The 25,555-nt window shown below is 41.0% G+C and overlaps 2 protein-coding genes across 2 annotated transcripts in view; one reads left to right on the top strand and one right to left on the bottom strand.

The window, feature by feature from the left end:
• The window catches only part of ano3 (anoctamin 3), a 55,354-nt gene that overhangs the window by 28,356 nt on the left and 1,443 nt on the right, over window positions 1–25,555 (top strand). Inside the window, exons 14-25 of the mRNA XM_042341600.1 lie at window positions 3,186–3,246; window positions 13,846–13,928; window positions 14,782–14,922; window positions 17,078–17,242; window positions 18,283–18,319; window positions 18,979–19,090; window positions 19,206–19,263; window positions 19,715–19,812; window positions 20,783–20,928; window positions 21,301–21,453; window positions 23,280–23,427; window positions 25,112–25,192. Coding sequence (XP_042197534.1) covers window positions 3,186–3,246; window positions 13,846–13,928; window positions 14,782–14,922; window positions 17,078–17,242; window positions 18,283–18,319; window positions 18,979–19,090; window positions 19,206–19,263; window positions 19,715–19,812; window positions 20,783–20,928; window positions 21,301–21,453; window positions 23,280–23,427; window positions 25,112–25,192 — 1,283 coding nt within the window. The remainder of the gene's footprint in view (window positions 1–3,185; window positions 3,247–13,845; window positions 13,929–14,781; window positions 14,923–17,077; window positions 17,243–18,282; window positions 18,320–18,978; window positions 19,091–19,205; window positions 19,264–19,714; window positions 19,813–20,782; window positions 20,929–21,300; window positions 21,454–23,279; window positions 23,428–25,111; window positions 25,193–25,555) is intronic.
• muc15 (mucin 15, cell surface associated) lies at window positions 2,840–10,000 on the bottom strand. The gene is made up of 4 exons (XM_007887676.2): window positions 9,755–10,000; window positions 5,791–6,443; window positions 5,345–5,515; window positions 2,840–3,632 (listed from the first exon to the last, which is right to left on the bottom strand). Exons 2-4 carry the CDS (start codon window positions 6,416–6,418, stop codon window positions 3,457–3,459), a joined length of 975 nt encoding a protein of 324 aa, XP_007885867.2. The 5' UTR covers window positions 6,419–6,443; window positions 9,755–10,000; the 3' UTR covers window positions 2,840–3,456.

Here is a 25,555-nt window from a genome sequence, read left to right as displayed (position 1 = left end):
CCTCTTATTTGTATCTCTGATTTGGTCCAAATTCATGTTTCAGGCAGACGAGGAGTTCATCTGTTCTGTCAGTACAGTGGCCAGGAGCTACAGGGTGGAATACATTCCCCAGAATCTACACATTATGTCTGTACGCCACCTGCTGCTGAGGCTAGGATTCATGACTTCACAATTTCTCTAAATAATGGAATTTAGAATTTAATGAGGATCAAAACCATCAAAGTGAAAGTGGTGGATCATAACTCGAAGCTTATGTCTCCCACAAAATATACAGTCAGTTCACTTTACAGTATATTCTGCGAAGAGTTTTGAGACGTCTCGAAGACGTGATAAAGCGCTATATCAAATGTAAAGATCAATATTATTTATCTGACGGTCACTAGTTTAACATTTTTTAAAAAAAAAAGTGTTATAGTGAAACAATTTTGCTTTTTATTTTGAATATATATTTTTTTGTGTGTCTCTCTTCCAAAATGAGTGTTTCAATTAAGTAAATGTTATAGGTGCTGGGAGCTTCTCCAGTACGCACCCAACTGTGTGTGTCTGTGCGCCCTTTTAACCATGGTCAGTATCATAACCTAGCCGAATCCTGGTTTTACTTGATAACCACACGTGTAATCCAGGATAGCCCTTGGGAGTGGAAGTCCTGGCTAGTGTTTTGTGCACATTTTTGAAATTGTTGTAGGTTTTATTGCTTTTCTTAAATCTCTCTCTCCCTCACCATAATCACTCGCTGCCTTACTCTGGGCCTCGACAAAATGTGGCACGCCGAAGGGAAAGTGTCTTATTCACGTGGCTATGTTGGATAGATATATTATTGAATCCCAATGTGTAAATCACAATTGTCCACCATAGCATGGAACACTGGTTCAGTTGATGAGCCTTGAAAAAAATTAATTGTTTTTGTGTCTCTCTCTCTCTTTCTGTAGTGCACTTATGACACTGTTATTCAAAATCTTGCCAATGTGAAGATAGACCACTGGGTACTAAATCCCAAACTCTTCTGTAACTTCTGCTTCAGAATAGTGCAGCATCCTAAGAGCAAACGGCACTTAATCCAAACAAAACAAGTTAATATTGGGAGTGGGGTTGGGGGGAGAGGCAATTGAAATGAATTAATACATTATAAGGAAGTTCTAGCTGTTTGCATGTGTGGACCTGCTGTAACTTCCAATGTCAAACACTGAGCCATTTGAGGAAATTAGTTATGTTAAGGTAAGAAGATAGCAGAACTAGTTCTCCATGACCTGCCAAATATTCAAACCCTGCCTTCATTATAGTGTTAACATTTTTTTCCCATTTTTTAAATTCAACTCAGTATTGCACTGATAGACATACGCATGCTGATTGTGAAGTTTGTGTCTTTGAGGATGCAGAGATGAAAGTGGAGCGGGGGAGCTGATTTTAAGCTGATCTGACAGCACAGACGCTTCTTGTTGAAGCCACGATGTAGGTTGCCAGGTGCTATCCAGGACATGCCATCTGTTATGTAACATTGTCTGGTGTACAATTATTCAGTTGATTGCTGGGTGAAGGTGCAGAGACTTGTTAGATGAGCATTCATGACCTGGTTTCGTTCTGAGAATATAACCTTCAGAGCAGTGCTTGTTGGAGCTCTGCTGTGTGGTGTTGTGAAGTCTGCACTGTCCCCTGGTGTCGCCGTTGATCTCTGCAGGTGGTTATCTGGAAGCAGACAACTGTCTGCTGTCCGGGTGGCAGAGGTGAGGCACACGACTGGCGAGACTGACACCAAAGATAAACTACAATAAAATACTTCATTTTTCAGATCTTTATAAATGATTTGTTTTCACTGAATATCCAACAGCTACTGTGGGAAAATGTGAATATGCTGGAGATGAGTGTGGGGCCAAATGTTTACTGATGCTTGCATTGGGTGCTGATAGCAGTACCACTGTTAGTGCCAACTGAAGTGGTGCAAAGAGTTACATATTACCATATTCTCTGAGCCAGCATTTGATGATTTTGCCTGAACAGCGTGTTTTCATACATTAAACCTTTGGCTCTGTTCTTGATACCTACATTGGAGATGTAAACTGGGAGGAATTGAGTGCTTGGTGAGGAACAGAACAGTTGGATCTTGTTGGAACCTCATTCCAAGGGGAACTAATGATCATTGCCATCTCCTGTTTCAATGTCCCTGTGTTGTGCTGTAGGAAATTGAGGAACCAGTTTCAAGAGATTTGTGCATAGAGGGACATGGAGCAAGAAGCCTCAATTATGAATTGCTCCTCATTGCATTGAAAGCAGAATTGTTAAGTAATGGACAATTTAGAGTTTTGCTCATGCGGTTAGTGCTCATGAACTCTAGTTCTAAATACGACTTAAAAAGACAACTTTAAAAAGATGTATGTTCTATATGTAATGATATATAACCTTAATGTGATACCTTGAGTTTAACTCCAGATGAACTGACACATTATTGCAGCCTGCTAGAGTATAGAACGTAGCTCTTGATTATCAATAAAGTACTGAAGTGTGAAAAATATTGAAGGGTATATCTGTGATGGAATGCAAACATTTATTTATGCAATAGCCTAAAATTAGTCAGTGACTCCCCAAAGTGTGTTCTTTAAAGAGACTTTTTCTTTCAGAAGCCAACCTATCAAGAAAGGCAATCCATCAGGTGACGTTATGCATAGTTCATGATGAGTGGTACATCATGCCCAGTAGTTATTTATTTGCAGGACCTGTGTCCTAGCTTTTTTTAAAGCAACCATCTCGTGGGTGAAATTGAAATTTGTGGGTTAGTCGTTAACTAAACAAGCAAGCTTATTATCTATCAGTGGTAACGATAAATGAGCATTGATTGCAAAGGATCGGTATTCTACCACATTTAAATTTAATAACAAAACCCTAATTTCCCTGCCCTTGTATGCAAGTGTATCATTTAAGTGCAATATAATTCAATTGGAACTTACAAAGCTTTAACTTAATGACACATAACAATGTTATATTAAGCTTAGAAAGTAAGAGGGGAAATTTAGGGTGCTTCTTAACCCATTGATTGAGTTAATTAACACAATCAAAGGCTCAAACACTGCGAATTTTACTCCAAAGCTTTTGGTAAAGAATAATGTAAACAAAATGTTCTGCGGTTATGTCTTAAATTTTACAGCCTATTCATGATGCAGTAATCAGCATGTCCTTCTCTGTGCTTCTTTTAGATGACGCATTTGTTTGACAATGGAGGTACTGTCTTCTTTGCCATCTTCATGGCGATCTGGGGTAAGTTGATTCCACACAGTCACTGTTTGCACAGCCCCAACATTTAGGCTCCTGATGTCGGGCTTGGAGTCTTATTTGATATCTTTAAGGATTTTGGACTTTTGGTTTATGTTACTGCTAATTTTGGCTCCTGGCACTAACGCAGTACAGTTTTCTTCATTTGCTTGCAATAAGCAAACTGGTACATCACATGCTGTTTGTGAGATTGCTTCATGCGACTTCTCCATGCGAAGGTGTTATGTAATCCATCTGAATCACATCATTCACATTCTCCAGCTGTCCTGGATGATGAGGTGATACTTCGTTCATGACGGCAGGATTGTAGTACGCAGCTCCCCCTTGGTAGCGTAAATCAATGGTATCAGTTGTATTATCCAAGCGGAGAACTGGGGTAAAGGGGGATAAAAGTTGAACATGTGGTTTACTGAAATTTTTAAATGCAGAAAATGGCTGTGATGCTTTACGATTTTCTATTCTCGCTAAAATTTGTAAGTGAAATGAACCTTATATTATTGATGCAAAAGAGTTATGAGTCTGAGAACTGCAATAGGTAGGGATATAATCAAACATAACACCATCCATGCTTTCACAGTCCAGGTTTAAATCAGACACTAAATAGATGATGCCACGATTGAGCCTTGTTGAATCGCAAATTAATTTAGTCCTTGCACTTTTTGTGGGACTTTCCCAGGAACCATAAAACACAGAGCTATTTCTACCCAGTCAGTTCTGTCTTTGAATCTGTTAAAACATTCATGCAATGACTGGAGTTCCCACTTATATAGTTGCAGAATATTGATTTCATGATTAGCTGTATAATGGAAGGACATAAATTCTTAATTCCCATGACTGATTTTAGTGTAATACTGTTGATCTCATTTTAGGGAAATATAACAAAAGTTAATGTTCATGGAATCAATGTTACACAAGGCCATTAACACCTGGACTCAAATGTTCAAAGCATTGTTGTGTTGAACATTTATACACTAAAACCCCAGCTCGCTGGACTAATGAGGGAAGGAATCCAATCTGGCGAGTGAGAAAATCCGGCTAAGTGTAATTACAATGCTAGTACCAGCAGTTACTGGCTCTTTTCAGTGCCGATAAATGGCACTGCAAATAAGCTATCTCTGCTCACAGGATTCAAACTGGAGTCAATTATATTGGAGATGGAGTAGCAGTGTAAGTCACTAAGAGAGTGGGCTGTTAGGAGTCTACATGTGGGCCTGTGGAATTTTATTTTTTAGATTATGGGCCCAATCCGGCACGAACTCTAGATACCTAGATTTCAGTAAACCAGGATTTTTACTGTACTTCAAGAAATGTGTACTATTATATAGGCTAATTTTATTGTACTGTAAATTAAAGAGACCATTGATGGTGGATTTCCAGTTCATGCCATCTCACTGCCTCCAGAAGTGCAGTCAAAGACTCGATAGCAGGTCTATTTATTCTGATCCATGATTTAGGAACAGGTTCAGACTTCAGCTCAAAGGTGAAAGCCGCTGTACAAATATAAGTTGTTGTTGTGTGGAGAAACTGGGGTTTTATCTGCTTTGACACATAATGCCAACCCTAGGGGACAGCAGCAAAACTATAGGATTTTCTATTTTAAATTCCGGGGAATTTAAGGTCAAATATTTTTAATTGGGTACATGGTTAGCGGCAGAATTGCAGCATCAATTCTGTTCCAGTCTAAGGTGTACAAGTTTGTTAAACGTTCTTCGGAATTCATTTATTTGTTGCATCTCTCGGTATAAGTGTTAATTAAAAAATAAAGAGAGATTGAGGCTTTTACTGTAAAGGTCACTGAGCAGAAATTACTTTGAAGAATGACTCCAGAGATCAATGTACTTTGCGAGCAGAATAGTCCGCCTTTGGAAACTCATTAAAATGTACAGCAGTCCGTGAAATATTTCAGCAAACCTTGGCCTGCTTCATATATCCCCCGCCTGATCTGCTGCACATTATCAGCGGGATGTATTTGGTCTTTTGTGAATTGGATTTGTTTTCTGCCAAGTATTCAGTAAGGAATTAGAGCTACTGTACTTCAAAGATTAGTGTAGTATGGAGAGTGGGGCTTTCATTAATTCCTTACCTGGATCGCTAGGAAGGTTATCGTACATTCTACGATGACTAAAGTGGTCTGACTTCTTGCGTTTGCACAAGACGTAAACCAGGAGCATGGCTGAGAGAATTGCCAAAGTGGAGCCGAGGATGATGCCAAACATAACGCCTCCATTTGTTTTGTTGTTGACCTGATGTGGACCTGAAACGTTTCGAAAATGAAGTGACCATTAAAAACCAGTGTGGGCACTAGAGTGTGATTCAGAATAGCCCCACTGACAAAAGCACAGAGAAATGACAAGAAAAATACTTATAATAATTCAAAATATCTTGAAAGGACACGTAGTCTGGAATTAATGATATTTTTAATTCTTTAGTTTATCAAGGTGAAATTAGTTTAATCTGTATCTTAATTTGTAATTAACGTGCACGTAATAAACTGTCGGTGTCTTATGACATTTCTTTCAAGAACCTTACCTTTTTCATTCAAAGACGTGGTGTTAATAGTTGTACCGTTGTAGGAACTACTGGTGGTGAACACAGCTGTTGGACTTACTGAAGTGCTGATATTATTCTCTGTTGTGTTGGGCTGCATGGTTGAAGTTCCGTTAGTGGTGTTCCTAGTAGGAATAGCCGAAATGGTGCTTAATATTGGTCCAGGACTGGTCTGATTTGTTGCGTTGTATCCCGTGCTGTTGGAATCAGCCCAGATTGTGGTCACTGTAATGGTGCTGTTATCACCAAATGTTACAGTGATAAAGCTGCCATTGTTTGCTGATGTAGGCAATGGGGAGGTGCTGTCTATATCTGCCACATTCGAGTCACTTATTGTTTGGGATAACAGGGGCGTTGGTGCAGGTGAGCTGTTCATGCTGTCAGTGGGAAGAGTGTCGGTCCAAGTTGTTTCAGTAATAAGTGAAGAGCCATCACTCGTGTTCTCTGTCCCAGGAGCTTCAGTTGCATCAGTTGTCGAGCCATCAGCACTACTAAGTAGAAGTGGTGTTAAGCTGAAATCTGATGAAGTTGATGCAATTTGGGTTTCAGCAACAACCCACATGTAGGACATCAGAAATGTGGCTATTAAAGCTATCCGAAAGGATGCCATTGTTTTGTTTCTTCAGGCTACAATCCTGCAAAAGATTACTCATTAAGTACAACTAAAAAGCACACCTCAATATTCCTTTTTAAAATAAAATAATTGTAGCATGATACACATTAGGCTAAGTAAACATAGCAAGTCATATGCAATACTAAACTAAACCATGTCTTCAGCATGCTGTTATTTAATTGAATGGTTTATTACTTTGCCAGATAGAGGTGAACAGAGATAAATAAGAGGGGAATTAGATTAACAGTGGGGAAGAAAAGGTTTGAAAAGTACTGTCAGTCAAAAGATTGCTTTACTTATGACCAATTTTGTCATTTTGTGTCAGAATAACTCACAGACAATGCACAGTTGGGTCATTGTCGAAACAGCAGGAGTGACCTACCCTGATCAGTATTAAATTACCAGATCAGATTCAGTCATTATTTGGCTTCATTTAATTCAGTATGTCATTGCTTTGCTCTTTGTATCTGCACCAACTTTGTGTGAACTGTCTGTTATAAATGATCGTCCACCTATTCAAGGGATAAACTCAACTTTTGAAAACTACCCGAATGACTCGCCCTCTGTTGATAGAATCCTTGTTAGAATTCCATTATAAGGTCAGAAAATAAACTCGATTGAATGACTGGCTTCACCTAAGTGTTGCCTCACCCACTTTTTCTTTAAGGTGATACATTGAGAGACTATCGTTTGTTCGTGAACAAGCACTTTTCAAAACCTTTGAAAGATACGGCCACAATCACTTCAGTTGTTGGATTCAAAGAAAATCGTCTCCCTGTTCTGTGCTTCAGTGTGTGCCATAGTATTTGATAAAGAATATAATTAATATAAAGGACATTTTAATCTACTATGAAAGTGACTCCAGTATCACTGGTTGCTTAACACTAAAGTGTCCACAGATAGTGGCTAGACTTTAACTCCCTTAATATAAATTAGGATTGTTAACATTAAAAGAGGAACTTTGAATGACAAAACTATTGGGCTTGTGACTAAATAGGTTGCTTTGTGCACACGGGTTATGTTTCTTGAGTTGTGCTTTTGTACTGCACTTTCAATCGCTTGTTTCTCCTACAGGAGGTGAATCCGTGTTCCTTCCAGTATCGGGGCTGGGGAGAGAAGTGGCTGATTTGTTCCTTCCTCCCTGCATTGTGTAGGTTAGAGGCTACGTGCGGGACATTGCTGTGCGCAAACTGGCTGCAGCGTTCGTCCTCCAAATACACAGTCGCTGCACTTTACAATGTAATAATAATAATAACAATCCTTGCATTTGATATTGCGCTTTTCACGTCTTCTAGACGTCCCAAAGCGTTTCACAGAATATACTGTAAAGTGAATTGACTGTATATTTGTGGGCAAACGTGGCAGCCAATTGTGCACAGCAACGTCCCACAAACAGTCGTGGATTGAAAATGACCAATTTATTATTGTTTTGTTTTGGAGGGATTATTACTAGGTGTGTGGAGTAAGGAAACTTGCCCAAGGTTTCGTCCTGCCTGGAATTGAACTCAGGTCCCTCGCTTGCAAAGCGAGTGCTCTAACCACTGAGCTACAGGACTCCAATGTATCCTGTGAAGCGCTTTGAGATATCCTCCCATTGTGAAAAGAGCTATATCAAATGTTAGTTCAGAAATAAAATAATGCCTGTTGTGCGATTTTGGTGTTCTGCACTGTAGTGTAGGATAGGGGTTTAAAATTTCTGCCAAAATTGGCACTTAATCCAGATTGTTCTGCGCTATTTTTCAGGAAATGTTGCCACATAAATGCAAACTTAAACCCAACATAAACTGTTGGGGCATAAATACAAAGCTATGCTTTTTTTCCCCCCCTAACAAAACACACCCATATTTCTGATGACGTCAGAGTATGCAGTAATAGTTATAACTCAAACTGCTTGTTGATTGCAACACTCAATAGAGATCTTGTCCCCATTGCAACAAGCAATGGGTGTGGTTCCAGGTCATCAGCCCACTCCACTGAGAAAAAAATACTCTCCTTTTGGCATTTCTATTTCACAAGAGTTGCCTTTTACGTGCCATTCAGAGTAAGTCAGAGTTTCATAAGAGCATAAGAATTAGGAGCAGGAGTAGGCCATTCGGCCCCTCGAGCCTGCCCCGCCATTCGATAAGGTCACGGCTGATCTTCTGACCTAACTCTAATTACCTGCCCTATCCCCATATCCCCTAATCCCTCTATTTTTCAAAGGTACCAGTCTCATCCTTGAAAATGTTCAAGGACTGAGCATCTACAGCCTTCTGGGGTAGTGAATTCCATAAACTCACTACCCTCTGAGTGAAGAAATGTTTCCTCAATTCTGTTCTAAAAGGCTGACCCTTAATTTTAAGACTGTGACCCCTGGTTATAGATTCTGCTACTCAGTGTCTACTTTATCCAGCCCTTTAAGAAGCTTTGCAAGTGAGAGACCTGAGTTCAATTCCCGGCAGGGCAAAACCTTGATCAGGCAGCTTGTTCCAGTCATGCACACTTTCAACTTCTTCTTTCCCTTTCTCCCTCGCCCCAAAATGTTCCCCTCTCTCCTGGAAAGATCAACTTGTGCTGGGGTACATCCCTCTTTGCACAATTAGCCCTCCAGTACTTAACCTGCCGATCAAGATCAAGTGAACTTTTGCCGCTCTGCTCCACGGGAGGTTTCTGTCCTCCCTGAGCTCACCTTAGGACCAATATTTAACCTGTGAGGAATATTTTGCATTCTTTACATAACAGACTGATCAAGGAGCCCCAGCAGATTATTTCAGCCGTGAAGGGCATCTAAATGGTTTTGTGTCGCATGGAGCCAAGCCATTGCCCACTGAGTCACTAGGGAGCTTTTTTTTGTGTATAGAAACATTTCAGTGGAAACGCAACGAGAGTCAACTTGGCCTGTTTTTGCAGAACTTCTCGCAGTAACCATTGACTCCAGCAGCAATATTGGCAACCTACTACCAGGCCTTTGCTGCTTCACCTATCTTGCCAGAATCTTCAGAAGAAAAAGAGAGAGAGAGGGGGGTGGGGGAGAGAGAGAGACTATGATCTCTGGCTTGCTCTCTGTTGCTGGCATTGACGGATTTCAGGAAAAGAAAAATCAGTGAATGGGCATTGTGTGGCTGCTGCATTAGGAGCAGTTTTCATAACAATCTGAAGGTGCCGTCTTCTACTATTTGCGCTCCAGTTAATTATGCTTGAATCGCACATAGCAGCTACATTCAGTACTGGAGACGATTACTGAACAGGTGTCAGGGAAAAGAAGCAAACAGCATCTCGCTTAACAAACGTGAGACTGCGCTATCAAGTTGACCATCAATATAACTCAGAAACATTGATTCAGAAAGCACTTACCTTGATGTGTTTGATGAGTTGGATGTGTGGTTTTAAGGTTGGCGAAAACTACTCGTTCGTCAGAGAGGCAGTGCACCGTGTAGCTCAGGTGAGCAGTGTGATGTGGCAGGGGACTGGATTCAGTGCATAAAGTAGAAAAGCAAGTTCAGCCTCTTGAAGCCTTACAATGTGTGTCAGAACTGGATTGACCTGATTTAGCTGTTGCCCTATTCATGTATTTTAAGGTATTGGCTTACAAAGCAGAGGCTGTAAAATATGTGCATGTTAAAAAGAGGGTAGATGGGCGGGTATCATGTGCTCTTATTGTGCAAGACTTTCTCACACAAAAGAATCTGACATGCAATCTGTTGTTCATTTAAAATCTTTGCCGGTCTGGTCGAAATACATCATTAGCTAGAAGACCAGGACGTCTTAACATTGATAAGACTTTTCGACATTCTCCATTTCTAACGTGAAAAGCAAGAACACTATTTTGTGGGCCAGCCCTGGTTACTTAAAAAAAAAGTGCATTATGCAACCCAAGCAATCCTGCAGGAATTTAGCTAAGTTTCGGTTTCCTGTAAAGCACTTGTGACAAAATGGTTTCTGAAGCAGCTCACTGAATTCACACCATCTGTTAACCATGGAAGTTATTTTGAAATAATTTGTTAAATGGAATCTTTGTTGCTTGAGATATAATAGACAATTGCCAGCTAAATAAAACGGTGAGATGTTTAGTTAAGAGCGGTAAAGCTTTTCTGTATTTCCTTCAGAATTGAACAGTATTCATCAAGTAAGGTGTCTCATTCATTACATTATAACCTCTGCTACTCAACAATAACAACAGCTTGCATTTAATTAGCGGCCCTTCACATAAGGCAATAATGCCTCAAATTGTTTACTCCCCAGTGTTTAATCTAAGGCTGTCAGTTCAAATAAAGATCAACAACAACAACTTGCATTTATATAGGGCCCTACACGCAGTGTAGCATCCTGGAGCACTTGATCATAAGACTTATGTGATTTTTTTAAAAAAAATCCATTTAGAATACTCTTGCGTTCCACACTTATTGTTTGAATATTCTAATGTTTTATTAATTTGGTCCTTACTGTTGATCCTGTACTCTGCAGTTAACCCACTGCTAGCCATTATTCCCTACATCACCAAATCTAGCCAGAGCCAATATCGTTGCATTTCCCTAAATCCATTCTGTCTCCAGTTGCCAAACCCCTTGCACTCAATCTAGTGCTGTGTATATAAGCATATGTTTGGAAGCGAATCGCAGCAATCTATTAGAAAGCATGGAAACAGGGTGCAGACGGTGTGTATATTTGGGGCTCACTCCCATCACGTGTGGAGGAGGCTCGAGTGGTGAGATGGTGCCCATGTATATATCAATGGATTGCACTGGGATTACTTCCCTGTGCCATTCAAAGCTCTCTTGCTTTATCTGCATATCTTCTCTTGGTCACTTTCATCCATCGACAGCTGCACAACCATAGTGGTACGTGCTCTCATTCTCAGTTTAAAATCGTTGGTGTTGTACTTTCTGTAAGATAACGGGCAGTAATGGAGAGATTGAAATTGAATTCAATAGATTGATTTCTTATTCATAAATCCTTTGAGCTGTGGTCTCAAGATACCATCAGAACCTTGTGATTGGATCGTAGCAAAAGCATCTCATTCCACAGTGTTCATTACAATATACCAAGATCCATAATCTTTGTTCCAATCTCTGAAGGAAATGATATTCTCTTTTATCATGGGCGTCAGACCTGACTACATATTGTGTTTCTTTACACTGACTGCACTGACTCATTGACCACACCCTAAGGTGAGTTCAGTTGCCTGAAGCATTTCACGTGAGTTAGAATTAACAACATCTTTTTTGACTGTACAATGTGTAATTGCCACAATGACCTTTCACGGCTTTTGACTGCGCTAACTCTGTCTATCCTTTGACCCCAAAACCCTTTCCATTTCTGGAGACTGACTCAACCCTCTGCAACCTCAACGGGAGATTGGACTCCGAAAAGCATCTGGGATAATTCAGTAACTTTTCATCCCGGGGTTGTCAGCAGAGGCAAACTTGCCCTCTCTTGGCAAACCTGCATTGTAAGAGTCCTAAGAAACTTTCGTTGTCAGTGTGACACAATGCCACTGTGTGTGACATGTATCAAAGGAAAGTGCTTTCTTCCCTACCTGACCCCCCCCCCCACCCCCCCAACTCCGTATTATTGTGATGCTGGAACTATTATGAATGGTGTGTTGCTGTAGTCCAGTCCTCTGTTCAGATAATGTGACTGAATTAGGTCGTGTCTATTTTGGGTGTGTTGCATTTTAATCCTACGTCCATGATGTATCTGGGTTGGCCTTTGTAGAGGAAACTATTTATCTGTACGTCAAGATAGTGGGAGTGGAAGGGAGAGCTGTAGATTTCCGTTCAATTGGAATTCGTATCAATGTTGATCTTGCTGTTCGAGCAAAACTCCTTTTATGAAGACGACTTATTGAGTTATTTTTAAATCCCTCTTACCTAGCATTGGTTTAATCTTTATTAAATTCTTGTTGTTTAGAGTAGGCTAGTCTGAATTCAAAAAGGAATGCCAGTCTTTGCTTTTTCTTTTACAAAACAAAAAGTTCGAGTAGATTTTATGTGACTTATTTAAAACCCTTAAAGGCTTCTTGTGATTAACAAGAATATCGCTCGTGTAAGTCAAACATCTAAAAGATTCTTTTTTTAACGGATTTATTTCATTTTGAAGTTTTTTTTGATGAAAAAAAGGCAGATTTGAAAGTCTTCTGAAATTCAAGATCTCAAGTTCCCGTTGTATTGGGGTTAGTGCAGAATTGCTTCCATCTCTCTGGTTCCTGCTTTGACTGAGCCCAAATCAGCTGTGCTGCCTCCCCCACCTTCTGTGAGCATACATTATTGTTATTATTATCACACTACCATTTGGTCGATCTGTTACTTCATTTTCAGCTGACAGCTCATCCAATATTTTTTTTGAAATTACAATAATTCTAATAGAATTCATTACAGAACTCCAGGAAACAGGACTCCTGTAGCTGTAGCAGTGAAGTCCTGTAGCTCAGTGGTTAGAGCACTTGCAAGCGAGAGACCTGGGTTTGATTCCTGGCCAGGCGATACCTTGGGCAAAGTCCTTTACTCTACACGCCTGATAATAATCCTTCAAGAAAAAAACCCAATAATAATCTGGTCACTCAATCCACGACTGTTTGTGGGACACTGCTGTGCGCAATTGGCTGCTGCTTTTCATCCACAAAATATACACTCAATTCATTTTACAGTATATTCTGTGAAGCGCTTTGAGACGCCTCAAAAATGTGAAAAGCGCTATATCAAATGCAAGGATTATTATTATTAAACAGCTAGTGAATTCAAACAAAAACACAGATTTTAGAGAAATTGATTTCTACGTAAGTGATTTGAAGCTTTACTCTTCAGTCACCTGATGTATGCGTTCTGAACATGAACACTATGCTTTGCTAGACAGAGAAGGCATTATAATACAGTTGACGTGGAATGTCTCAACGAGCTTGATAGCACATGATGGACACCTGAGTTGAGGTTGTACAATCCCGTCTAAAGACCTTCCCCTTCGACCGTGCCTTCGGCCATCCTCCCAATCCCACCCCTCCTGACCCCAACTCCCAGCTCGGGTCCAAAAACCCCTGACTGTCCAGCGCCCTGGGATGTCTTCCCAACATGAAGGGCACTGTACAAGTGTAAGTTGTTGTTGTTGGGAGCAGGCGGGCAGTTGACTCTTGAGCTGTGCTGATTGTGCCCTAGAGTCAGTTATTGGGAAGTGCAGGAGTGTGTTTGTGTGCCATTGTGACCATGAATTACTCTCTAATGTTCTCTTGGCGCTTCCATCATATCCAACCCACTGAGATCAGAAACAATTTTGAGAAATTGCAGTTGCAGGTTACCATGTGCTTAAGCCAGTGTGTCGTACAAGAGCTCCACAGGAACAGGTGCTCTGTGAACTGGGTTCCCTGTGCCAGCACAGCTCCTACTGTGGATAAAATGTTCTCTCCGTGTCATTTTGTCTTGATTTTAAAGCAGGCTTGTTTCGTGTCTCTACAGCAACTGTGTTTCTGGAGTTCTGGAAGAGGCGTCGAGCAGTCTTAACGTATGACTGGGACCTGATTGACTGGGAAGAGGAAGAGGTTAAGTTCGCAGAATTTAATGAGAGAACATTGTGTTGCACAGAAAGGCATCCTTGTACTCCAAATTATGAGGCACCTTGAATCCAATAAGCTCCTTGTGGGTTTTTTTTCTTTGACTGTTCACATCCGCAGGGATTATTTAGTGATTGAAAGGAACCTTTATTTATAACAAACTTTTTATAATACAAGCAAAGGACAGACACGATAGACTGTTCCAGCAGAGGAGAGGTCATTCAGTCTATGTATTGTATTAAGAAGCGCAAGCTACTTTGGGTTTGTTTTAATGTGTCTGCAGTACTTTTCTAATCCAGCCAATCTCTTCAATCCTCAAACAGCTGATGTGATGGGTATAGTGGTGAACTTTCTAAATTAGTCCCACCGGTAGCCTGAGAAATCAGGCTGTTACTGGGTGGGTAAGAAGTCCATCTCATCTACTAAGACATTAAAACGAGATCCCAGCTGCGTATGCAGATGGACATTAAAGATCCCATGCCACTATTCGGAAAGAGAAAGGAGTTTCTCCCAGTGTCCTGCCCAACAATCCCCGAAATAAAATTGATGACTCACACCCGTGGCTGTTTGTGGGACATTGCTGCGCACAACAGACTGTCATGTTTTGCCCAAGTAATACACAGTCAACACACTTTAACAGTGTATTCTGTGAAGCACTTTGCGACATCTCGAAGATGTGATTAGGTGCTATATCAAATGGAAGGCTTATTATCTAGCAGATAATGAAAGGTGCGCATTACCAGTGCACAAATGTGACGTGTCTGGTGATTGGGTGTTTGAGGTGAAAATTTCCAAATTACATTGTGGGTTTACATTGTGGGTTTACATTGTCTGTTGACAGGAGGAACTTCGCCCTCAGTTTGAAGCAAAATATTCCAAGAAGGAACGTGTGAATCCCATCACGGGAAAGCCTGAACCATTCCAGCCATTTGTCGATAAACTCAGCAGGCTCCTTGTGTCTGTCTCAGGAATATTCTTCATGGTAAGGTCTGGTATGGTCTTACTGCTACTTACTTTCTCCCTGAACGGATGCTTGAATCGTTTTCTGTGTCTTTTTTACTGAAAATTTGTGTCCACCTACTCCTTACAGCTATTTCTGGGCACAGATTCCCTGCACTCTCATTATCTTGCCATTTCAGACTAACTACATATCAATACATTAAAAAAAATGCCCAAATGCTTTTAAGCCATTATCTGCGAGATGTATGGGGGTAATTAATGTTCAACGGACCAAGGCAATGAATGGCACAGACTATTGGACCTATTTGGGAGACAAGCTTCACTTACTTTCTGACTTGCTTAGTTCGCTCATGTCTTCTTGCTGAATCCCGCCTATGGATTATCGCATTTAAAATATTGTTTTAGAAGAAAATAGCAGCATTGCTGGCAATGATAACTTCAGCAATTGCAGCACTAATCTGGTGGCACCGTTGCCTCTAGAGGGGGCTGTCGCTACATCGAGAGGACACTGAAACCAGGCAGTAGCAAGTTAACAGCCTCTCCCCTGACTTCTTGAAAACATTGGCCGTTTGTGTGTCTGTCAGCGTTCTACTGCTCACGCCTCTCCCAAAAGCCATCAATGCAGTTTATGTGCTTGTGTACTCAATGTACTTTTATGTACTCAATCCCGACTCTTTGTGGGACACTGCTGTGCGAATTGGCTGCCGCGTTTCGCCCACAAAATATACGGTCACTACACTTTACAGTATATTCTGTGAAGCTCTTTGAAACATCTCAAAGACATGGTAAGGCTCTATATCAAATGCAAGGATTATTATTGTTATTGTGGACTGCAAGGAGCTGTCCCAGAGAGTACAGAATTTCTCTGGCTTGATTGAAAAATTCCAAGTCAGCCTTTTGGAAATGCCAACGTGTTCGAGTCAGTGTGTTTGTGAGTCAGGGCGTCACACAGCTCTTTCCTTGTTGCCTCTGGTATTTTGATCCCAGTTGCACACTCTTGCAGGCTCCCCTTCATCCTGAATTATTGTCTCTGGTACTTCGGATTCTGCTCCTCTTCATTGTGAATGGTCGAGCGAGACAATTTGAACCCCGTTCTATTCGAGATGGAGGATAGAAAGGGAATGCAATTTGGATATCCCCAGAATTGCAAGCAGGCCCTGCCAAAGTGCACAACTCTTGCAATTATCTTATCAATACATTATTTCAAGTCGAGGATATGGATGAGAAGTAATACACTTCAGTAAGTTCAATTGGGCCTGACAAATTGAAAGCGACTTAAATGTACACACATGCATGGCTCAGAAGGACTAGCTCTGTCAAGTTATATCCTGGAAAAAAAAGCTAACTGCAGTTGACATGTATTGGTTGAACTATTTCCTCGTCATCGATTGTGAGTTAGTTTCTGTGAATTTACAGTGAAATTGTCACATTGTGGACATTCATAACACTGCAGTGCCCAAACCAACGGCAAACTCCCTGACAGAATGAATAGAATGAACCCAGAGCAGATTTACAATGATTGATGGTCGTTGGGATTTACCTTTCACCCATGATAGACGGACGTAAGAGTTTTTTGGTTTGGGTTTCTATTCCCTTCTCATCCAAATTTACTGCAAACTCAGAACAATTAGCTCACTGTTGCCTGCAGGACTTAACTGGCACAAATTGGCTCCGCAACATTCAGTACATTTCTAATTTAGAAAGAAGTTTTTATATAGCGGGATAGAGTTAGCGTTTGTTAAATTGTTTAAATTTACGTCTGAAGTGCAAGGAAAGCATGCGCTGTTGATGGGTTCAGACCTTCCTTTCGACCTTGTCTTTGGTCATCTTCCCTCCTCTACCCCCGACCCTCCATTTGCCCTGAGGGGTGGGGGGTAGAGGAGGGATGTTGAAGTGTTTGCATTCGAGCTTGCCATCTCGCAGCTCGGGTGCAAACACCTCATTGACTTGGGATGTCCTCCCTACATGAAAGGTGCTATATAAATAATAATAATGCTTGCATTTGATATAGCACCTCATCACGTCTTCAAGACGCCTCAAAGAGCTTCACAGATTATACTGTAAAGTAAATTGACTGTATTTTGTGGGCGAAAGGAAAGTTGCTATTGTTCCCATTGTAAACTGTTTCTGTGTGGGATTTGTGCAGCCACGGTTTTTCCTTCCTCTCTTCCCTGTAGATCTCGCTGGTGCTGTCGGCGGTCTTTGGTGTGGTGGTGTATCGTCTCGTAACCATGGAGTTCTTCGCTTCTTTCCAGTGGGAGTTTATAAAGAAAAATTTGCAGTTTGCTACCGCAGGAACTGGAGTCTGTCTCAACTTCATCATCATCATGTCTCTGAATGTGGTAAGTCACTGCCTTGCCCAGCTTCACCTTGCCTTACCCTACATGCAGTTCGTATCAATTGGAAACTTATTTTATCCAAAGCCCTAGTGGAGTCCTGTAGCTCAGTGGTTAGAGCACTCGCTTTGCAAATGAGAGACCTGAGTTCAATTCCAGGCAGGTCAGGGCGAAACCTTGGGCAAGTTTCCTTACTCCACACGCCTAATAATAATCCCTCCAAAAAACAAAAACAATAATAAATTGGTCATTTTCAATCTACGACTGTTTGGGGGATGCTGCTGTGCGCAATTGGCTGCCGCGTTCGCCCACAAATATACAGTCAATTCACTTTACAGTATATTCTGTGAAGCGCTTTGGGACGTCCTCCCGACGTGAAAAGTGCTATATCAAATGCAAGGATTATTATTATTATTTATTATTATTAGTCAATTCTAAACCGTCCATTAACCTTCCCCCTTCTGGGCTTGAGACGGTCTGTTACCCTTAACATTGGCAAATTTTTCCAGTTGGCTGGTTTGTATATCTTCTAACTGACTTGCTATAAGAGAGCTATTTGATGCACTTGCAGGGAGAGCGAGGGATGGAGAGAGAGCACTATGTGGGGGGGGGGGAATCGGTCTACAGTACTACAGATAATTATTACCAGGCCTTGGGGCTGAGGCACAATTTCACAGCGGGTGGAGTGGCGGCTCAGGTAATTTAATAGAATTTTGGAGAAGAGTTATTAAGAAGGAGGCTGCACTGTTGTAAGTTTGTGGAAAGAATCCAGCATTAGACCATGAAATTCACAAAAAGAAACTGCACCACAAGTTTGAGCAAATGGAGTGAGAGATTGATAATAATAATAATAATCCTTGCATTTGATATAGCGCTTTTCACGTCGGGAGGACGTCCCAAAGCGCTTCACAGAGTATATTGCAAAATGAAATGATTGTATATTCTGTGGGAGAAATTGATGTTCACACATCAGCTGTACATTGTTGGTTAAATCGCTTTTGATTCAGCTGCTACCTTCTGACACTTATTCTTTTCTACCATTGAAGGTTTACGAGAAAGTTGCTTACCTGCTTACAAACTGGGGTAAGTAAATGGGGCTAATAGTGCTGATCTGTATATCAGTGAAGCAAATCATCCGACTTATACTTGTCGGCTTCTTGTAACAGAATCACACACTTTTCTGTGATACGAGTTCATCGGTTGGGAATTTCTGAAACCTTTCCACGTTGTGGATTTATTGGGAAACATGACACTGTGGCTGGTGGTTTCTGATCCATAGTAATTTCTAACCAAGATTCCTTAATTGTTCATTGGAAGAAGTGCCCCAACTCAGATTTTTTGATTGAGGAATGCTGTTAGTGATCAACAACAAATTATATCTGTATACCGCCTTCCACGTCACGAGGATGTCCCAAGGTGCTGGACAGCCAAGCTGGTGGTTGGGATCAGGAGCGGTAGAGAGGCGGGGTGTGTATATTATAATATAAGATCACCATGACAGACTCCAGTATCTCCGCTCAATGGTGTGGCTGGTGAACCTAAGGATAACACAACAACTAGTATCCACAACAAGTCCAAAGGCCGATGTCTCCACTCAAGACAGAGTATTGACTCCTCAGAGAGAGAGAGAGAGAGAGAGAAATCCCAGGAGATCATGCAAACCACAGACACTTTACACATGATTGTTGGAGACAAACGTATCTGTCTTTTATTACTCAGCTCAAGATTATCTCTTATTACAGAGCATCCACGGACTGAGTCTGAATGGGAGAACAGCTTTGCTCTGAAGATGTTTCTCTTCCAGTTTGTAAACCTCAACAGTTCTATTTTTTACATTGCCTTCTTCCTTGGCAGGTGAGTAAGTCTCTTTTATCTAAAAAAAAATGTGATCCCTTTCACCTTAACTTTTAGTTTTAAACTCCCGCACAACTTTGTGGGTCTTAACTCAATCCGCTTGTGTGCTGCTCAGGTTTGCAGGTCGACCGGGTGCCTACACAAAACTGTTCCACAAATGGAGGCTCGAAGAGGTAATTCTGATCTCATTGCATGTCCTGGTGCTAATGGTTTCTTACCAAAACGCAGCTACTGCATTCTATCAAGAGAATACCAATCTATGCTTGCCTTTGATACCCCTTTCAATGCGCTAGATCTTAACGGTGCAAAATGTAACATTAATAATCGCAACAATTCCCATTTTAGTTGGGTAAATTTTAAATCAAAGTTCTTCCTCTTCCTGGAATGTATTTACTCAAACCTAAGGCTCGGGCAGGTTTTAGAGAGTTTGGAAGGAAAGAAAATTATACTGAGATTCCAGGACTTTTTTTTTAATTGATAAAACCTATAGCTCAGGCTTGAATGAAGCGAGTAGCGTGATGATCACCTTGTAGGCTTTCACTGGAAACTGCTTTAAACAAAAATGTGCATGAATTGCAACACCATGTTTAGTCGTCATAACATGCGATTTGTCATTTAATACAGTGTCACCCGAGTGGCTGTTTGATTGACCTCTGTATGCAGATGGGCATCATCATGGTCCTCAAGCAAATGTGGAACAATTTTATGGAACTCGGCTACCCGTAAGCTTCGTTCTCGTCCGTTTCCTTAAACCAAATTATTTGGTCCAAAATCTCAAACTCTGGGTAACTTTCTGTGGTTCTTGCACTCACCAGAACACCTGGCAAACGCTTTGTTTAAAGGCTTTATCCTTCTCATTCCAGCTGTACCCCGACTCACACTCTGGAGTCCCTCAAGCCTTAGCTCTTAGCAAGCTGCACCTAATACTTTCTCAATTAGATAATACAGGGTGGGTTCTTCCAGAGAAAGAAAAGGACAGTGTGCATTCCATTCCAAATGCAGGGAATTTCTACATGTAGGTGGTGTACATATGTGGAACCCTGTCTGGTTTGAATATGCTTAAGCACCGTGATGTGTTAGACCTTCAGCCAACCACACCTCCCCCTCCCCCCCAAAAAAAAAGGTTTATCTTACGTTAAAGGTCTGATCTGTGTTGGGTCTGAGCTGTACAGTCCCAGTCCCAGACCCTTTGAAATCTCTTGACTTGGCACTGGAGACCGAGTGGAAGTCTGTTCTTTTCATCAGTAATAACCTCACTCACCTTGAAGAATAGAATATCGGAAAAGAGAAACCTAAAAAGATTAATGATCCGTGGCAACAAGTACGAGAGAGTATCAGCTTGTGACCCTATTGTTTGCCAGGACAGGAAGAACCTTGCAGTAAATGCCTCGATATAAATCCTGTATCATCTGCTAACTTTTGTGGAAATTCTGAAAAACAAAAAACCCTGAAAAGTTTCCTTTTTTTTTTTAACGTGAATCTCTTCATATTTGCAAAATATTTGCATAGTGAGATGCAAAGCTACTGCAGGGTTACATGTCATCAAATAAGGAATAATAGGGGATGCACATTTGTGGTCACATTCTGAGCTTGGAACGTCTTTCGTTACCCAACGTGGGTCTGTGAATTTCTATAGTCACCATTAACATTTCAGCTGTTGTAATAACCTCTATGTCGGTGCTACCTCTCCAGGCTGTTACAAAATTGGTGGTCACGAAGAAAGCTGAAGAAGAGTGGACACAGCGTGCAGAATAAAGTCTTTCTACCTCAGTGGGAAAAGGATTGGAATCTGCAGCCCATGAATATCCACGGCCTCATGGATGAATACTTAGAAATGGGTAAAGGCAGGAGACGGTTCAGTATAGAGGAGAGCGTGAATGCTATTTTGTGCGCAGTGTCGGTATTTAATTAGTTTACCCTGCTGAATGAGGATATAATAATAATCATCCTTGCATTTGATAGAGTACCTTATCACGTCTTCTAAATGTCTGAAACCGCTTCACAGAATTAAAGTGGATTGACTGTATATTAATATGCAGATAAAAGAGGTAAAATGTTAAAAGGCGCTGTTAGTAATGCTCGTGAAGTAAACTATTTGCATGTAGGATTTTTGACATATTGGATGGAATAATCGATGTATTAAGTAATGTTGCTCTTACGCACTAGTAATCGTGCTTCTCTCTCTCTCTCTCTCCCTCTCTCTCATCTAGTTTTACAGTTTGGCTTCACAACTATATTTGTTGCTGCTTTTCCACTGGCTCCTCTTCTTGCTCTCCTGAATAATATCATTGAGATCAGGCTGGACGCTTACAAGTTTGTCACACAGTGGAGACGACCATTGCCTGCCAGAGCAACCGATATAGGTAAGAAAGGCAGTCGAGTCTTCCCGGTTTCCCGACCAACAATCCCTCAAATAAAATTGGACATGAATGACAACTTTTTTAAAGGGAAGGAACTGCCTTTTATAGGGAATTTACTTCTAACTCAATCAGAACAAGCCACAGACATTCTCAGACTTGCTCCTCAAGGAAAGTCCTGCAGAGCCCCTTTCATTCCTACAGGGATCTTTCTCAACAGAACATCAGCTCCGCTACCCAGCCCTACCCATAAAGTTAGACACAAGAAGCTGCAAGCATTTTTTTCTTCTGTCCCCAGAGCACAAGGAACATGAGGAAAGAATGTGAACTCCTTCTGTCAGAGCTAGGCAGGAGCATGTGATGAAGGGAGGAACGGAGCCCTGATCGACTAAAATGTTTATAGATTCCAGAAATATGGTAATGTTTCTCGAATGCATATTTCACTGATCCAGCTGTGTCTGCAGTTTCTGCACATAACCATTGGATGGAGCAATAAGACTTGCTCTGGAAAATCAGTGGCAGAAACAGAGGGTTATAGCAAATACACTCAAGGCAATTGGACGGTTAGACTGTGAGCAGTGATTTTAAAGTAGGTGCCAACTTGGTTTAGCTCTTGCCTCTGGGTCAGAAACTTGTAGGTTCCAGTCCCACGTCAGAACTTTGGAGCTAATAGACTTGGAGACTGATACTCGAATGTCTCGGATAATAATTCTCGGCACTTAGAGTGATCTTCTGACAGAAGGTCGTTGACCTGAAACGTTAACTCACTTTCCTCTCTCCATAGATGCTGCCTGACCTGCTGAGTGTTCCCAGCGACTTCTGTTTTTTATTGCAAATTTCCAGCATCTGCCAGTCTTTTGCCTTTTATTTTTATTGATAATAATTCTTACGTTTTGGTTCAGTGTTATGTAAAGTCAAATCACAAAGTTTTTGGTAAAGTGTAATAAACAAGGTAAATGTGACAGGCATGAAGCAGCTGATCAATTTATTATGGGGAAAAACTATCTTCTCTTTTCGAATAGATGTAAGGAGTTTCCATAGTCGAGCCTTGAGGTGACAAATGCGCGTATGAGGGTTTTGGTGGCCTGAGGGGTGAGGCAGTGGTGGAGTCGGGCACGGATATGGGGGAGAAAGGACAGTTGAGGGTCGAACAAAACGCCCGGGTTCCTGACTGGTTTGGTGAGGTGGAGTGTGCAACAGTGGATGCTAATGCTGCCAGTGCCTGAGGTGCGGAGACGCTGGCGCGAGCCAATCATGATGGCCTCAGTCTTGCTGACATTCAGCTGTAGAAAGTTGACTCTCATCCAGGACTTGATGTCAGACCGATAGTCTGTCAGGACATCAGTTGTCCTGGAATCAAGGGTCGAGGCAGAGAAATAGATTTTCTACATCATAAAGTAGCTGATTTAGACACCTGAAGGTTACAGATTTAGAGTGATGTTTCTGCCACAACAGAGGGAACATAAGAAAAATCCTAATAACCTTGAGGTAACTCGAAACCTATTTTGCAGTTTTCTCTTTTATTCTCTTCAATTGCATTCAAGTCTATAATTTAGTTCCAAAACTGTCCTAAAATCCTAAAATAATAATTATTATTATAATAAAGCAGTGCTCGAAAGGAGAAGGGAGTTTCTACTGGTGTCCTGTCCAACCCCCCCCCCACCCCCACCACCCCATTTCCCAAATAAAACAAAAAATTAGGGAATAGAAAGAAGAGGGCAACGTCTGTCGTCATCTAGTAAGGTGGCAGAACAGGCCAGGCTTGGTGGGCTGCATGGTGCATGGACTCCTGTCTTTATGTTCTTAAGTGTCCCTTTGCTTTTCTTTGCTAGGAATCTGGTATGGAATCCTGGAAGGAATCGGGGTGTTGGCTGTCATCACGAATGCATTCGTGATTGCCATTACTTCTGACTACATCCCTCGCTTTGTCTATGCGTTCAAATATGGCCCATGTGCGGACAAGGGCTACACCCAGGAAAAGTACGTCTCTCTCTCTCTCGTTTTGTTTTCCTTGCAAATATTCCAATTGAAATGTTCTTTGTGGCATTCTAATAATAATCCCTCCAAAACCAAAAACAATAATAAATTGGTGCTCCTCACTTTATCTGGTATTCATTACTAATTCAACTGGTGCATTTAAATTCAAGTGAATTTAATAGAAAATTGAACAGGACTTGTGCAGATGGTCGACTTGGGCGTTTAAACCCTTTATACAGATCAGACTTGTGCGAGTTTTACTGCAGTTTTGTTTAAGTGAAGATACTGCCCTTTAAGTGGTCATTTTCAATCTACGACTGTTTGTGGGACATTGCTGTGCGCAATTGGCTGCCGCGTTCGCCCACAAATATACAGTCAATTCACTTTACAGTGTTTTCTGTGAAGCGCTTTGGGACGTCCTCCCAACGTGAAAAGCGCTATATCAAATGCAAGGATTATTATTATTATTATTATTAGAGATTGATGGTTAACATTTTGTTCATATTAGTGCATAGGTTGTTCTTTAAACAAATCATCTCGCCCTGGTGTGTTACCACATTAGTCCCTCACCTTCTCACTTTAATATTTAAATCTGGAAGATTCTCCCGCAACCCTTCCACAAACAGAATCTTAATTCCCATTTTATTAGTATTAATGGACTTTGCTTCAGCTATGGCTTGTGGTGGAGAATTCTATGTTCCAACCATCCTCTGTGTAGACTTCTTTTCCTGCCTATTGTCTTGTCCATAATGTTTAATTTAAACCGTATTTTTTTGTTGCTTAAATCATGCAATTATTATTGCGTGAAATTCTGAATCGGTTTTAAAGCATTAACCGACTTCACGTGGCTGTAAAGTGTTTTCTAAAACCTGGTCATCGATGTAACCCTTTTCTGGTTGGTATCGAGAAACAATTTGCTAACAAAATTGAAATGCAATATCGGATCAATAGAATTAAAATAGCAGTCCTTCCGACAGCATAAAAAGGGGTTAATGATGTGGAAAATTGGATGGCGGGAGAGAGAAGATTGTGGAATCATGGTATATTTTTGTGATAAAGCAAGAGAGCTGAACTCTGCATCTATGCCATATCTGGTTTGAAAGTGTTTGGATTGTGACATTCGGAGTATACAGTGGGGAAAATATGTTCTGCTCTGCTCACTACAGGTGCTTAAATGTTTGCCAAAAAAAAGGAAATAGTTTTGTGGATCCTGTTTTCTCTTCAGGACTCTCGTCCTTCTTGTGACAAGAGTAATGGTTTATTCACTTGGCCCTGAAATAGACAGACAGAAATGTTTTAGCACATAACTGATGCTTTAAGGATTAAGATGGTCTTATTTGTACCTGTGTGTTCAAGCTCAGTGTACACCACATCTGCCAAATGAGAGCTAATGGAGCGAGCAGACACCTGGGTTCAAAGGAAAAAGCCTACATTTTAGAGATCACCTGCTAAGGAAACGTGTTGATTGAAATGAAGGATTAAGTAAAGCGCTTTGAGTGCTAACATTTTAAAAGGATTTGTCCTCCAATCCTGCCTTCTCAATCTTCTCAGGTAATTGAGATGACTTGGGAACTGAGTAAATCCTTTCTAATTTAAAACCTGCAAACCAGCAGCAAATGGAAGCAAATATGGGGAGCAGTTATTATTTTGCTTTATGCAGATAAGGTGTCTTAATGATTTCTTTCAGGTGCTTGAAGGGCTATGTAAATGGGAGTTTGTCTTTTTTCAACGTGAGCGAGTTTGGAACACAAGGTACAGGTTACTGCAGGTGAGTAGGATTCTGCCAATGAAACTATCACATATACATTTATTTAGCTAAATATATATATATATATATGCACACACACCCACACACACCCGCATGTCACTCCCCCCATAACATCACATTGCAGATGAAGAAGGCCCTTCAGCCCATACAATCTCATCTTTTGCAGAACACATAGCTTCTCATCTTTTTCCAGTGTCCTGGCCTCATCACCCTTCCTGGCAACCTGTCCTCAAATGAAATCTGAACCATACATTATGTGACTCCATGAAAGAACTGTATTTGGAAAGTAAGGGATTTTGATTAAAGTGGGGCAATAATATTGGAATAACAAAGAGCTGCCCTGAACTGATACAAAGGTGAAAA

Source organism: Callorhinchus milii, unplaced genomic scaffold, assembly GCF_018977255.1.
Source record: "Callorhinchus milii isolate IMCB2004 unplaced genomic scaffold, IMCB_Cmil_1.0 Scaffold17, whole genome shotgun sequence".
Lineage (NCBI taxonomy): Eukaryota > Metazoa > Chordata > Chondrichthyes > Chimaeriformes > Callorhinchidae > Callorhinchus > Callorhinchus milii.
Note: the sequence above shows the minus strand (reverse complement) of the source record. Positions and strands in the feature narration are given on the sequence as shown.